This window comes from Cimex lectularius, unplaced genomic scaffold (genome assembly GCF_000648675.2).
Source record: "Cimex lectularius strain Harlan isolate CLEC.00 unplaced genomic scaffold, Clec_2.1 scaffold69, whole genome shotgun sequence".
Lineage (NCBI taxonomy): Eukaryota > Metazoa > Arthropoda > Insecta > Hemiptera > Cimicidae > Cimex > Cimex lectularius.
In genome coordinates this window covers 427673-440289 of record NW_019392630.1, presented here as the reverse complement: position 1 = coordinate 440289, position 12617 = coordinate 427673, and the positions used below count along the sequence as shown (strand labels likewise).

General features: G+C 30.3%; 1 protein-coding gene across 3 annotated transcripts in view; it reads left to right on the top strand.

Annotated features, from left to right (window-relative positions):
* Positions 1–2201: 2201 nt before the first annotated feature.
* LOC106670369 (cation-independent mannose-6-phosphate receptor) overlaps positions 2202–12617 on the top strand; it is a 54843-nt gene continuing 44427 nt past the window's right edge. The window contains exons 1-20 of one of the 3 annotated variants that reach the window (XM_024225229.1): positions 2202–2521; positions 4197–4381; positions 4445–4581; positions 4650–4771; positions 4848–5297; positions 5365–5506; positions 5975–6085; positions 6147–6289; positions 6340–6498; positions 7663–7866; positions 7949–8229; positions 8528–8654; positions 8722–8855; positions 10067–10167; positions 10232–10443; positions 10535–10714; positions 10790–10933; positions 11352–11519; positions 11581–11752; positions 12404–12477. In XM_024225229.1, coding sequence (XP_024080997.1) covers positions 5253–5297; positions 5365–5506; positions 5975–6085; positions 6147–6289; positions 6340–6498; positions 7663–7866; positions 7949–8229; positions 8528–8654; positions 8722–8855; positions 10067–10167; positions 10232–10443; positions 10535–10714; positions 10790–10933; positions 11352–11519; positions 11581–11752; positions 12404–12477 — 2397 coding nt within the window. In that variant the 5' untranslated portion in view covers positions 2202–2521; positions 4197–4381; positions 4445–4581; positions 4650–4771; positions 4848–5252. Of the gene's footprint in view, positions 2522–4196; positions 4382–4444; positions 4582–4649; positions 4772–4847; positions 5298–5364; positions 5507–5974; positions 6086–6146; positions 6290–6339; positions 6499–7662; positions 7867–7948; positions 8230–8527; positions 8655–8721; positions 8856–10066; positions 10168–10231; positions 10444–10534; positions 10715–10789; positions 10934–11351; positions 11520–11580; positions 11753–12403; positions 12582–12617 lie in introns of those variants that run through there. The other 2 variants (XM_024225200.1, XM_024225183.1) reach the window with 2 other exon arrangements.

Sequence of the window (12617 nt, the reverse complement as noted above, 5' to 3'; positions counted from 1 at the left end):
ACAACCGTAATTGCATGTACTTAATAATTAAGTTTTAAAAAAAAATAAACTTCCATCAGTCTCTCTTGTAATTTTTTTTAATGTGTTAAATGTGTTTTTATGTGCGGGTGTGCGATATATGGATTAATATAATAACCATTAATTTTATCTTTATTAAGAATAATATTTGAGTGGAGTTGATTTTAGTTTTGTTTCTTTTTTTTAAAGATTTTTTCTAAAAAATTTCAATTTTTTTATTATTCGCTTACTACATTCACCCCCACTATCAAAGATACATAAAACCTGTTTCTTATGTTTAAAAAGAATGACATTTTCATTCTTATAATTTGCTTGTCCTTGAATGTAAGCACGAGTAATTGAATCATGTAAAAGGAAATACAGTTCATTTTTGTTTTTACTAATGTAGTAATTATAAGAAGTGTTGATGTTGGCATAAAACTTCAAATGTAACATGATTCATGAAATTGTGAAATTATGAAAATACCCACAAACTAATTTATATTGAATTTCAAAGCTCTAACTACGTGCTCTCCTCTCCTCTATACCGAATGATGATCAAGCAAGAGTAACAACATCTGCAATAGCATTGACTTCTTCAATAGTTCTGTACAATCGAGTAAAACCGTAGGGTCTTTTTGGGAATAGGGAACCCCTCATTATCTGTTGTACAAAACTTGTTTTACTGTTTTTAAATATTTATTCTGGTGGCCAAAAATGTACAATATCATTTATTAATTGATTGAACAAATCATTACTGCAATTTCTGTGACGCCAAAGAAATTCACACAAATATGAGTATATCAAACTTCGTCTTGTACCGTGTTCTTTTTTGTTCCTAGCTTTTGCTTGTGCCATGACTCAATTTGTTGAGTATGGCTACCTGTGATGGGATCAATGAAATTTTTTGAATATTCACAGTAAAGTGTTTGAAATTTTTTCCTTGAATCTTAGTGTGTAGGATGCCCACATGTCTGATATAATGGTTGTACCAGGGTGAATACATTCTGATATTGTTTTCAGTAGTGTTTCAGATGTATGGTTTGGCACGCAATACATGAATCATTTATTATCTTCTCGACACATACCTCCGAACACCTATTGATTAGGATAAATTCTACCAACGTTATTTTTGCATCAAGAAAAACTTGATTCGTTTATCTCAATTGTTTTAGCCTGCCCTTCTATCTTTCTGAATTTTTTTTAACAAATGATTTGCGCAAACAATCTCTAAACATATTTTTCCAATCTGTAATAATATCGGTAGCTAATCCCAGTTCCTCTTGACAAAATTTAGTAGATGTATATTCCCTTGTCCAGCAGTATAGCAAAATGATAAATTTATTAAATGGAAAATTACTGTTTTCCAAAAATGTACTTTTTCTTAATACAAACGGTTGTTTGCAGGTTTTCATGTTACATCTCCATCTATCCTTTTCTACTAGATAGAGTTTCATTTAATGATCATTAGAACAAACTCTTTCACTGTGCAAAATCCTCTTACACTGAAGAAAGGAAATCGCTTTTTCCTTTGTGTCTACTTGAGCAACTAAGTCAAATAGCAAAGGTTTTCTCTTTAAAAATATAAAATAAAACTAAAATGTTGTAAAACTAAAATGTTGTAAAACTAAAACTTAAAACGAATGGATAATGAGGGGGTCCCTATTCCCAAAAAGACCCAAACCATGTCCTACAACCCTACTCTAGTTGAATTTTCTTACCAGTTTATATTTTTTAAATGCTTTTATATTTCATACAGTTAAAAGTTTATTACAATTTATTTCATATACTGGTTCACCTAAATCTTGCACTCTAGTCTAGTCTTATTATATATCTACAAAGAGCATTATTTTCATTAAATATGTACCTAAATATTGTAGTTTCAATTGTCTTTCAGCTTTATTTTGTTTCCTTTACCTTAATTTGGTTAATAATTATGTCTTTCATTTTTGTTGTTGTTCAGTTTTCACTCTGTAAATGTATTTTTATATTTATCATTTATATTTACCATTTATAATATTACCATGTATATATCTACTTATAATTTTTGTATTATTTGTATTTTTTGCATATATTATTTTGTATATTATTTAAATTTTTTGTTATTGTAAAATGTCTATATAATTCCGTAAATAAATAAATAATTCGTTATTTTAAATCCGCTTTGCAGGTGCCGGCGTGGGTTTTTATGATTCACTTCTTTTGAGTGGGGGCCGTCAAAGTCAAACTTGCCTTGAGTCTTGCTGTTGCCGTTCTCCGTTCTCTGCTGATATGAAATCTTCAATGAATGTGCCTCCTTTTAAAATGGTTTACTATTTCCGCTTTGTCTCACAAATCGTATTCTACAATGTATAGCACAATGTCAGCTCGATAATCATTCTCTACCAGGCCAAGACGAATAAAATACAACGATGCAAGTTTTATGGTTTATTATTTGTCTTATGGCTCTTGTCAAATTGAATGCTTTCAAATTTGACGAAGAGTGTTACTTGCACGTGGGTAACATGACATACGACTTTTTGAGGTAGGTCCTTTAAATCAATTTAATAATGCTACAACTAATGATATTTAATCAACCTTTACAAACCCTTGGATTTGTTGTAAAATATGTGTGTTGTAATATATTTGTATAAAAGTAATGTTTGTTGTAAATAATCAACATATCAATTTCAGTAATTATTACAGCTTACTTTTACTTTATAAGACCCTTGTGCCCTTGACTGTCATTAAGAATCCAGATGAGACAGGTTTCGGATGTCATACCTGCATCTCTCTATGCGCTAGCAGCGAAGGTGAACCCATCTGGGCAGATCAAACACAAAACTCTGTCTATCTGGGTACATAAAGTGTGTCTAGCTGGGTGCAGCTTACCTGACCTGGGATAGTTTAATTGGGTGCATGAAAAAGTTTTCAGAATAATTAATACAAAAACAAAATGATTATGTTTACTATTGCTTAATCTCATGCATAAAGGTAGGCTCGTTTTGAACGATAAAATGTATGACAATCAAATTAAATATACGTTTCTGATGTGCAAAAATCAGATTCGTTCATTTCACCATCTTCAGACATGGATCAGTAATAACCAAATTACAGGTTTATTGCCCTCATGCCACAAAGAGATCTCTCAAAATTTATGTATTTTAGCTGTCTGAGAGAAAAAAAGACATTTAATATTAAGTTTGTTAAGAGTTCCACTTTATAAACTAAAACAGTGTGGGTTCAGCCTGCATCCAGCAGTATCACTCTTAACATTGTGTAAAACCATTGCTGTAATTTAGTGCAATATTAGTCAATAATAAATATGTACAGATAAATTTAATTGTTTGATGATGTTCACAAAGTGAATGAAAGCTTTCCCAAGTAAATAAAATACTGCTGGAACTAAAAGTATGAAATTTCAATCATTTGATTCTTCGCTTAAGATTAAAATTAGAGCAGGAGTCGGCCTATTTACGACCTGTTCAATATAACCAGTATTGTTCTATTGTGCATCTCTATTGATTCCCTCATTAAGCATCAGGCTTTTTATCAGATCCCAACGGTTTTTCAAGGACTCCCGTGTGTATCCTTCAGGCCTCGGCTTTTCTTCTCCCAGGAGTAAGAATCTCAGCCTACATAAGCCTTTGCACAACAGCTCTTATTCCTAGTTATATCTGCACTGGCTTGTTTGCACCTTGATATACATATGGCTCCAGAGTCTGCAATGTCCAGTTAACAGTAGAACTATTATTCTAGTCCTAACAAATCTACACTTAGTAGTCTTGCCGTTAGTCTCTGAGATGGTCCTTTGATCAACTGTCCTGGGCTACATTCCCATTGAATAGAGGACTTAAGAGGGTTCAGAGCCAATAGATATCTTAATCCGACGTTCGTTTTGGTGGCTTTATCGGGCTCTTCATTGCTCCCCTGCCCTGGGTGCCATAGTACCCAGACAAGGGTAATTTTTGTTTCCACAATGTCTAACAGGGCAATTCCAAATGACTGGATTTTACTACCAATGTGGTAGTATAGTCCTCAGTGCTGCCTGGTTGTCTTAAACTTACTTAAAATTTAGTTACACAAATTGTAAATGTTTACACATTTTATTGAACATTGTTATTTATTTATTTTTTTAAATTAATTTAACTAAAAAGTAATTCAATGTATTATTTGAATACATATTATTTTTTTAATTAATTAATTTTTTATTTTTGAAGGCATGATGGAAATTCTTGGGTAACTGTTAACGAAACTAAGGAACTTTTAGGATCAGTTAGTATTGACTTTTTAATCTGCCGGACTAAGGAGGCTGAAGAAAAATGTGCAGAGCAGAGCAATTTGTGCTTGACTCAAAATACTGGTCAGGACATTTTAAAAATTGCACACACAGCTAATATTAATGGTATTCTATTTGATTTGATAAATATTCTCTACTCTGCATCAAATTTACTCAATATCAATTCAGATGTAAGTGTTGATGACAACGTGCTGATATTTAACTTTAAAAGTAATTTGAAAAACTGTGTACCTGATGGCAAATTAACAAACTTAACATACTTTGTTGTCACTTTGGTCATATCATGTCATGAAACGTGTCACAAGGTGTGTTGTTTTTCATTTTAAGTCAATTGAATTATTAAAAAATGTAAAAAATACTATGTTATTTTTAGCCTTTTATTGAGAATTTGAACAATGTATGCAGCTTATCTATACTTTGGCGCTGTACATTAGCCTGCCCAGTTCAGAAAACAATTTCTACAGATAGTTGTCTATTGTCATTAGGATATAACCAGTAAGTTTTTTTTTTCTTTTAAGATATTTAAAATAAAATAAAATCTTATCTTGTTGCCTCAATCCAAATCAACTAGCTATGATATCCGAGCTTTGGCAGATAGCAACTTGTTTTCAGAATGTAACGAACGATACATTAATTTAAATGTATGTAGATCAGCGAAAGTTTACTCTTGCCGTCCTTACCAAAATAGAGTTCTCAATGATAATCTTTGTGAACAAACATCATATAACAATTTCCAGTTTGTTTCCTCATCCAGCAGAGGACTCTTTCTGATTTACAATTCCAACCATGGTAAGTCAATAAACAAAGTCAATAGATGTTGTAAGTTGATGTCTTTTTCGTAGATTTGGATAACATTGATTGTCTTTTTAAAGTTACAGTGAAAAAGAAAATTTTTGTTGCTTTGAAATGTTTAAATGGCCAAATTAAACCAAAACTCAGTTTTATTGGAAATAAATTTGGCAATTTTCACTTTCAAATGGAAACTATGCTTGTCTGCCCTAAGCCAAAAACACAATGCAAAGTAATGATTTTTTAAAAATTTTATTTGATTGAACCTTATTTAACTTTTTAATTTTTTTTTTTTAAAGAAACAAATAAATAAGTTTTCTATGATTGATCTCACCCCTCTACGGAAAGGTTTTAGAAATTGGCTGATTAATAACAACAAAGAAAAGTTAATATTTAATGTTGGTTCAGGGCTAGCTTTTCAACAAGGTTTCTTATGTTCAGGTATATTCATTTAAATTTTCATATCATAGTGTTATATAACACATTAACGCTTCTATTATCATTATTTTATTAATTTACTTTAATTTTTATATATTCAGTTTTTTGTTGATTAATTTAAAATGAAAATTTTTTGTCACTGCTTACAAATTAGAATAAATGGGAATCCGAAGAAAGGTTGATCGAACTGATGGTCGCTCAAATGGTAGAGCGTCTGTGTGAAGATTGTGTTCAAATCCCGCCTGTGACAGATTTTGCATTTAAAGAGATTATGTATAAATAATAATAATTATTATTGTTTGATTGTCCTTTTGTTTTTGTTGTTAACTTTGACTTCAAACAGCATAAAATAAAATTCTATTGATAAATAGAATTTATATATTCACATATTTAAAAGATAACTCAAAACAAAATAAGAAATGTATTTACAATTTACTTGTACTTTGTAAATCAAATGAACTTGATGTACAGGTGGAAGTATAGCTGCTTGTTTACAAAAGTCAGATGGCACTCTAATCAACTATGGGGACACATTTGATAGAATTGAAGTAAAAAGTAATAGTGTTTCCATTTTTATTAGAAGTAAGTATTAGTTTTGTACCTAATAAATTTGTTAAAAATAAATAGTCGTATTTTGTATTAGATGGTGAGCAGTGTGGTTCTGAGCGTTATTCATTGAATATCACACTTATTGAGGATCTGAACAAAAGTAATCCTATAATAATAAAAAACAATAATTGCTCGAAAGACATCGAATGGCGTACACCATATGCCACTGCAGTTGAGGTTGGGTTTAAATAGGCAACTTTTATTGTCTTATTAAATTGAAGTTATAGTATTTTCAAGGGAAGAACTGCAATATTAAGACAAATATAGAATATGCCAAAGACTTAAACTTTACAAATTTATTTATACAAGATTATAGGCTTCAAACAGAAGATGGCACCAGCTTCAGGATAAACCTTTGCTCAAGGCTTAAAGAAAAGTGTGGGCAGGTATGTCAGAAGGTGCATGTAAAATGTAAAATATTCCTGTAATTTTTGCATAACTGGCATCAAAGAATATATCCTAGTATGTGTGATAATTAAGGTTGAAATAAAAAAACATGTATGATGTGTTATGTCATGTTACCAATAAACGCGATTTTTCCATGGGTTTTTGGGATGTAAAACCTGTAGTTTGTTGTTTCCAACCAGTGAAATGGGGGGGGGGGACTGGGCACTTGTATTTATTCATTTTTCGTCAACTGGATTTAATGATTAATAGTTAACTTAAAAGGTAAATACAACATTAATAACATTTACTTTTGTTGTGTGATTAATCCATGTACATCTTTATATTAAAAATAAAGAAAATCAGTACAATATCCTTTCTAGAGCCGTGTTGAGCAAGTTAATTGGGTTTTTAAATTGTTTTCTCTGATGAAACAATAAATTCGAGTGAACAATTAATTATTATTATTTTCTTAAAATCGTGGTTTTAAATCAAGAAGATATCACCCAAGCAGATTTGGCCAACGATGGACATAGCATTACATAGCCTAAGCCCTGGGTTGGCCATGCTCTGCATGATGACCTACAGCAGTTTAGCCACCGGAAGTGATCAACCATGATGTATGATAGCTAGAGATGATAGTTTTATTGCTCATATCGCTCTACAGAACTGTCATTTAAAAAGAAGAAGAAAAAATAGCTTCTCCATTTTATTATTGTCTTGTTATAGCATGAATCATAGCCTTCTTCAAGACAGTTATATTATGGGGTAGAATTGTCCATGCACATACTGAACTGATTTTAATACAAAATGGATCTTATGGATTTTGACTGCACTAAGGTACATTGAGGAAGTTCTTATGGAAGCTGTGGTCGCATTCGTTCCATTTATTATTATCTTAGATTTTATCGAGTTTTTCGACTAATTGAGGTATTGAGCTGGCTAATCCACTTAAATCATAGATGAGATTGACTGTAGTTTGAAACAACAGAATAAGAGTATCTGTTTTTCTCTTTGTTTGAGTAATAATAAATATAATAATAATAAATGTTGGTATGTTTGTTAATAATGTATAATTCTCTATTTAAAATACTAAAATATTTCCCACAAACACTCAATTTTTCTTGTTCTGTTATAAGTATTTATTATTCAAAAGTTTTCTGTAGTTTACAGATGCTAGAATTTGCTGGACAGACGAATTTAATAAGCAGCATGCAATAGGTTTGTATGACGAAGAGCTAGTTCTAAAAAAGAGGAGTAGTGAGTTTTATATCAGAGGGGAAAGTTGTTCCAAAGACTATCCCTACAGTGAGGTTTACTTCACAATGGCTTGTTCGTTTTATGAGCAGGAGTTAATTCTCATGGCAAAAGTGAGTCATCTAATAACTAACCAAATCAAATCAAAAACCAAACAAATCAAATCAAGATTGTAATTTTTTCTTTCTCTTTAAGGATGGTTGTCAATTCTATTTTTATTGGAAAACGAGAGAAGCGTGCATTTTCAAGGATGAAAAACCAGGAAAATGTACAGTGGAGGATCCAAACACCAATAATGTATACAATTTGTCAGCTCTTTCACTTACTAGTGACAATTACAAAATAATTCTTAACATAACTCACACGCTAATATTAAATATTTGTCGATCATTGGTACCACAATATAACAATCAATGCAACATGAATTCAGGAGCATGCCTTATGATTACTTCTGCCCAGTCACCACACTCAATAAGGTTTAAATTAATTATTTCTTTAAGATTATATTATTTGAAATAGATTCTTAACAGTGTATAGCATGGTCTTTGATATAAATTGTCCAGCCGCAACATTGAAGAGGACTCATATGAAGGGGTTCAAAAGTTATGAATACAATAGATTTCTCTCAAAGACCATGCTGAACTGTCCATGACCTAACGTCAAATAATACAATTAAAAAAAGAAATAGTAGAAATAATTGTATTATTAGTTATTAATACAATTGTATACTTTAAGATTTTTATTATATTAATATAAATTTTATTTTAATTTTAGCTATCAATCTATAGCAATGAGTGATGTACTTAATGTGTCAAACAGCCATGGAGTAAGGCTAACTTACCTTAAAACTATGCTTTCTGATTGTCAGCTTACTATAGATTTTGTATGCAATCACATTGAGGTAACTCTGTATATTATATATANATAACCTTTTTTTAATTTATTTATTTGTAAAATTGTTTGCACAGAGTGTAAAAGTTGTCAATATAAATGATAAGTGCAGCTATCACCTGATATGGCATACGGAACATGCATGTCCCAGGAAAAAGAGGGCGAATAATACAATAAATTGTTTTGCTACAGATTTCCACACAAATCAGCAGTTTGTATACTTTTTTAATTTGAGAGCTATAATTTTGCTTGTGTACAATTATGATATTGTGCATTCAAGAAAAATATGAAGCATGCCTCCGTGGTACAGTTTTATTCTTCATATTCAAAGAATATTGCAAATTTGAAGGTTTTATTATTACTTCATGAGATTATTTTAATGACATAAATAAACCAACACAATAGCATTCTCTTGAAATATCTTATTTGAAGCCCCTCTTCTCAAAACTTCTGGTTGCATTTTTCTTGCCTATTTTAAAATATCAACTTTCCTCAAGTAATCGGATTGTGAAAATTAAATAGGGGCCCTCATTTGAAAAACAAAAATAATCAGTGCCAGTCCTGTTTCTAATACCATAATTTTTGTATGACTGAAATTTTTCTGTTCTCTTTCCTTTCAAAATGAATATGTATTAGAAAAAAATGTATGTTTAAAAAAAAAATTATTCAATTATTATTCAGGTAATGTCTCTGACATTCACCCTGGGTATTTTAATAACTTTAGAGCAAATTAATTACATATTTGTGGGTTTTTTTAGTGATATTATATGGCATATTTGAGGAATTTTATTGCATGAAAATCTGTTCTCTAGTTAAAAGTAAGACTTTGTGATTTGATAGAGCGAAAGCACAGTAAAACATCTGTGCTTGTCTCTGATTGCCTAGCTAAATCCTCAGGCTATTTTGATGGTCAAAAACCGGTATAAACTTAGCCTGAAACTGTGTTGGAACATCCATCTGACAGTTTGAGTTAGCATTTGTACCGTGCTGAAAAGCCCAAACTCAACTGTGAATGAGCCAACCTCCGTGTTGGAACAAACCAAATAAAACTACAAAGCATGGAAAAGAAGGAAATTAAATTTGCATGATAATTATTGTTAATAATTTTTTTCAATTAATTAATATTTATGAACGGTATTGGTTGAGATAAAAAAGTCAGTGTCAAGAGTGGGAATCGAACCCACGATCCTCGGCTAAATACGCCGCTGCTCTACCACTTGAGCTATCGTGACTTCGATCCGCTCGGACACCAACTAAAGATCTCAACTTCACATCTTGAATTTTACCTCTCTTTTGCCATTTTTCAAATATTAATTAATTGAAAAAAGTTAATTGGTCAATCAGACCACGAACTGTAATGGATTTAATTGTTAATAATTGTTTATATTAGTCCTATTTTTTAAACTATTTTAATTTTTGTAGATACGATTTAACCAGTTTATCAACAAAAATGTATGAAATCAATGGCTATTACGTCTCGATTTGTCAGCCATTATTTAATAATAGTTGTGATAAAAATTCAAGTAAGAACATAAACGCAAAGTTCACACACATATAAATAAAAAAAAAATTGAATATATATTTTAGGTGTTTGTACCAAGAATTCTGTTAGCTATGGATCATTTTCAACCAAAATTAAGGTTTTGGATAATTCATTAATGTTAGTTTATAATTCTACTAGTTGTAAATCAACCGTCATATATTTTGTATGTGGCATGCTTGAGGATGCACCTAAAACTTTAAACAAAGTAAATGATTGTTTGCTTGTTATATATTGGCCGACTCCACTTGCTTGCTTGGTAAAGTATTATCTCCACAATTCAATTTCATTATTATAGTAATATTTTGTATGTATTTTTTTAATTTTTATTATTATTTTTTTTTTAACAGAGAAATGCTATTTGTGATAATGACAAAGACAAAAAGTTCCAATTACCAAATTTTTATAACATCACTGTTCCTGAAGGTTTTGTATATTTAAAAATATGCTCTCAGCTAGATCCTCACCCAAAGATAATATGTCCAGGAGGGTCTGCTGCATGCCTTGTTACTGATTCTGGTGACCAGAAAGTGAATAACTTCATATTTTAAACATTCTTTGAACATTGTCCCAATTGGTAGTATTATTATTATTTTTTAAAATAGAGCCTAGGGTATCCATTGGAAAAACCTACCAGGCGAAAAGACAGTTTAGTATTACATTACCCCAACGGCGATTTATGTGATGAGAAGAAAAGACTTCATTTCTCAACTAACATCACTCTTGTTTGCAATCAAGATAAGAAGGAGGTATATGTATATACATAATTTATACTCCCAAGTAAACAATAGATCAAATTGAAAAATTAGTCATTGAATAATAGATTTTAATCAAACTTTAATATTAATTTTAACTTATTGTTAAAAAAAAATTCTCAATTATTAATAGGTCATCATTAAAACAATAAAAAACATACTAAAATATATTAATTTTTCAATTTTTTTTATAAACTCAGGGGCAGTCCCACAGCATAACCCATAAATATTGTAAAATGATTTGATTCCTTGTCTGTAACACCTAATTGTTGGACATTACGCCTTCCTGTATGACAGGAATTATTATTATTTTAAACTTACTAATCCAAGGTTCATAAAAATAACAATAAATAAAGACTAATTGCAATTCGTATCATTCAAAAAATGCCTTAATATTTACTATTTCTTTTAGGATGGTGTCCATTTTAAAGAGCTATATAATTGCCAATATAAATTTGAATGGCAAACGACTCTTGCTTGTGAAACTGAACATAAACAAACCCTTCATGAATGCTTGCTTCCCTCTGGAAAGCAAAGAGATATGCTGAATCACTTTTTCACCAATGGCATACATAATATTGCAAGTATTTTCTTACAGAAAAAACAATCGTTGTGATTATTTACTTGTTTTAATTTTGCAGTATATTGACGATTTATATATTAGTTTATGCGATACAAAATCATTGTGCTCTGCTGATGTTTGTATAAAAAAAGCTGATCAATTTATTTGGAAGCCGTTTGGCAATCTTTTTTTTAACACTGTCTTATCTGATAATCATGACACTTCAATATTATACAAACCTTTTAAGTCAGGTAATAATTATAGTATAATTATAGTAACTTCGTTAATACTTATATATATATATATTTTTTTTTTTTTTAAATTTGTTGTTGCAATAATTTTAAAATTTTAAAAGTTCCATTAAATGACAATTTTCATGTATTCTAGAAAAATAAAATTAATCATTATTTGAACATTTAATGAAACCTTTAAAAAAAGTCTTACTTAATCTCTTTTGGGAAATTTTGTTGTCATAATTCAATGTATTTATCTACTTAAAAAATTGTAATGAACAACATGAGCTAGTTATAAAAACTTAATAATAAAATTTTCATTTAATTAATGAGTTAATGAAATAAAAAAATAGACTTGGGGGCGTCGGTGGCCACAACGGTTTAGGCGTTGACATGGCGCTCATCTTTGCAAGGTAAAGGTCCCGGGTTCGAATCCAGCGGCCCTGCATTTGAACCCAACATACTTACAGATGGGCTTTTTTTTACAAAAACACCGGCACCCCATGGGTTGATATAACAAAATATAAAAATATAAAAAAAAACCTCGTCTAAATCTAGATATTGTTGTTTCAAGTAGTTTCGCATTTTCTTTTGTTCTGTTAGCCTTTATTTGTATTAATAATCTTTATAAATATTATTTCGTCTTCTAATCTATGATTATTTTCACAGATTTGCAATGCTTTGGTAAAGTGACACTAAGTTGTGACACTTCCATAGGAAAAGGTCCAAAGATTATCTCAATGGTAAGTCTTTTGATACAGCTAAACTTTTATTTTACACATATTACGAAACATACAATATTACAGTTTCACACATTCTACTAAACAAGACTACTTACAATGGCACACATACATTTAAAACATTTTAAAAATAAAATTAAGTC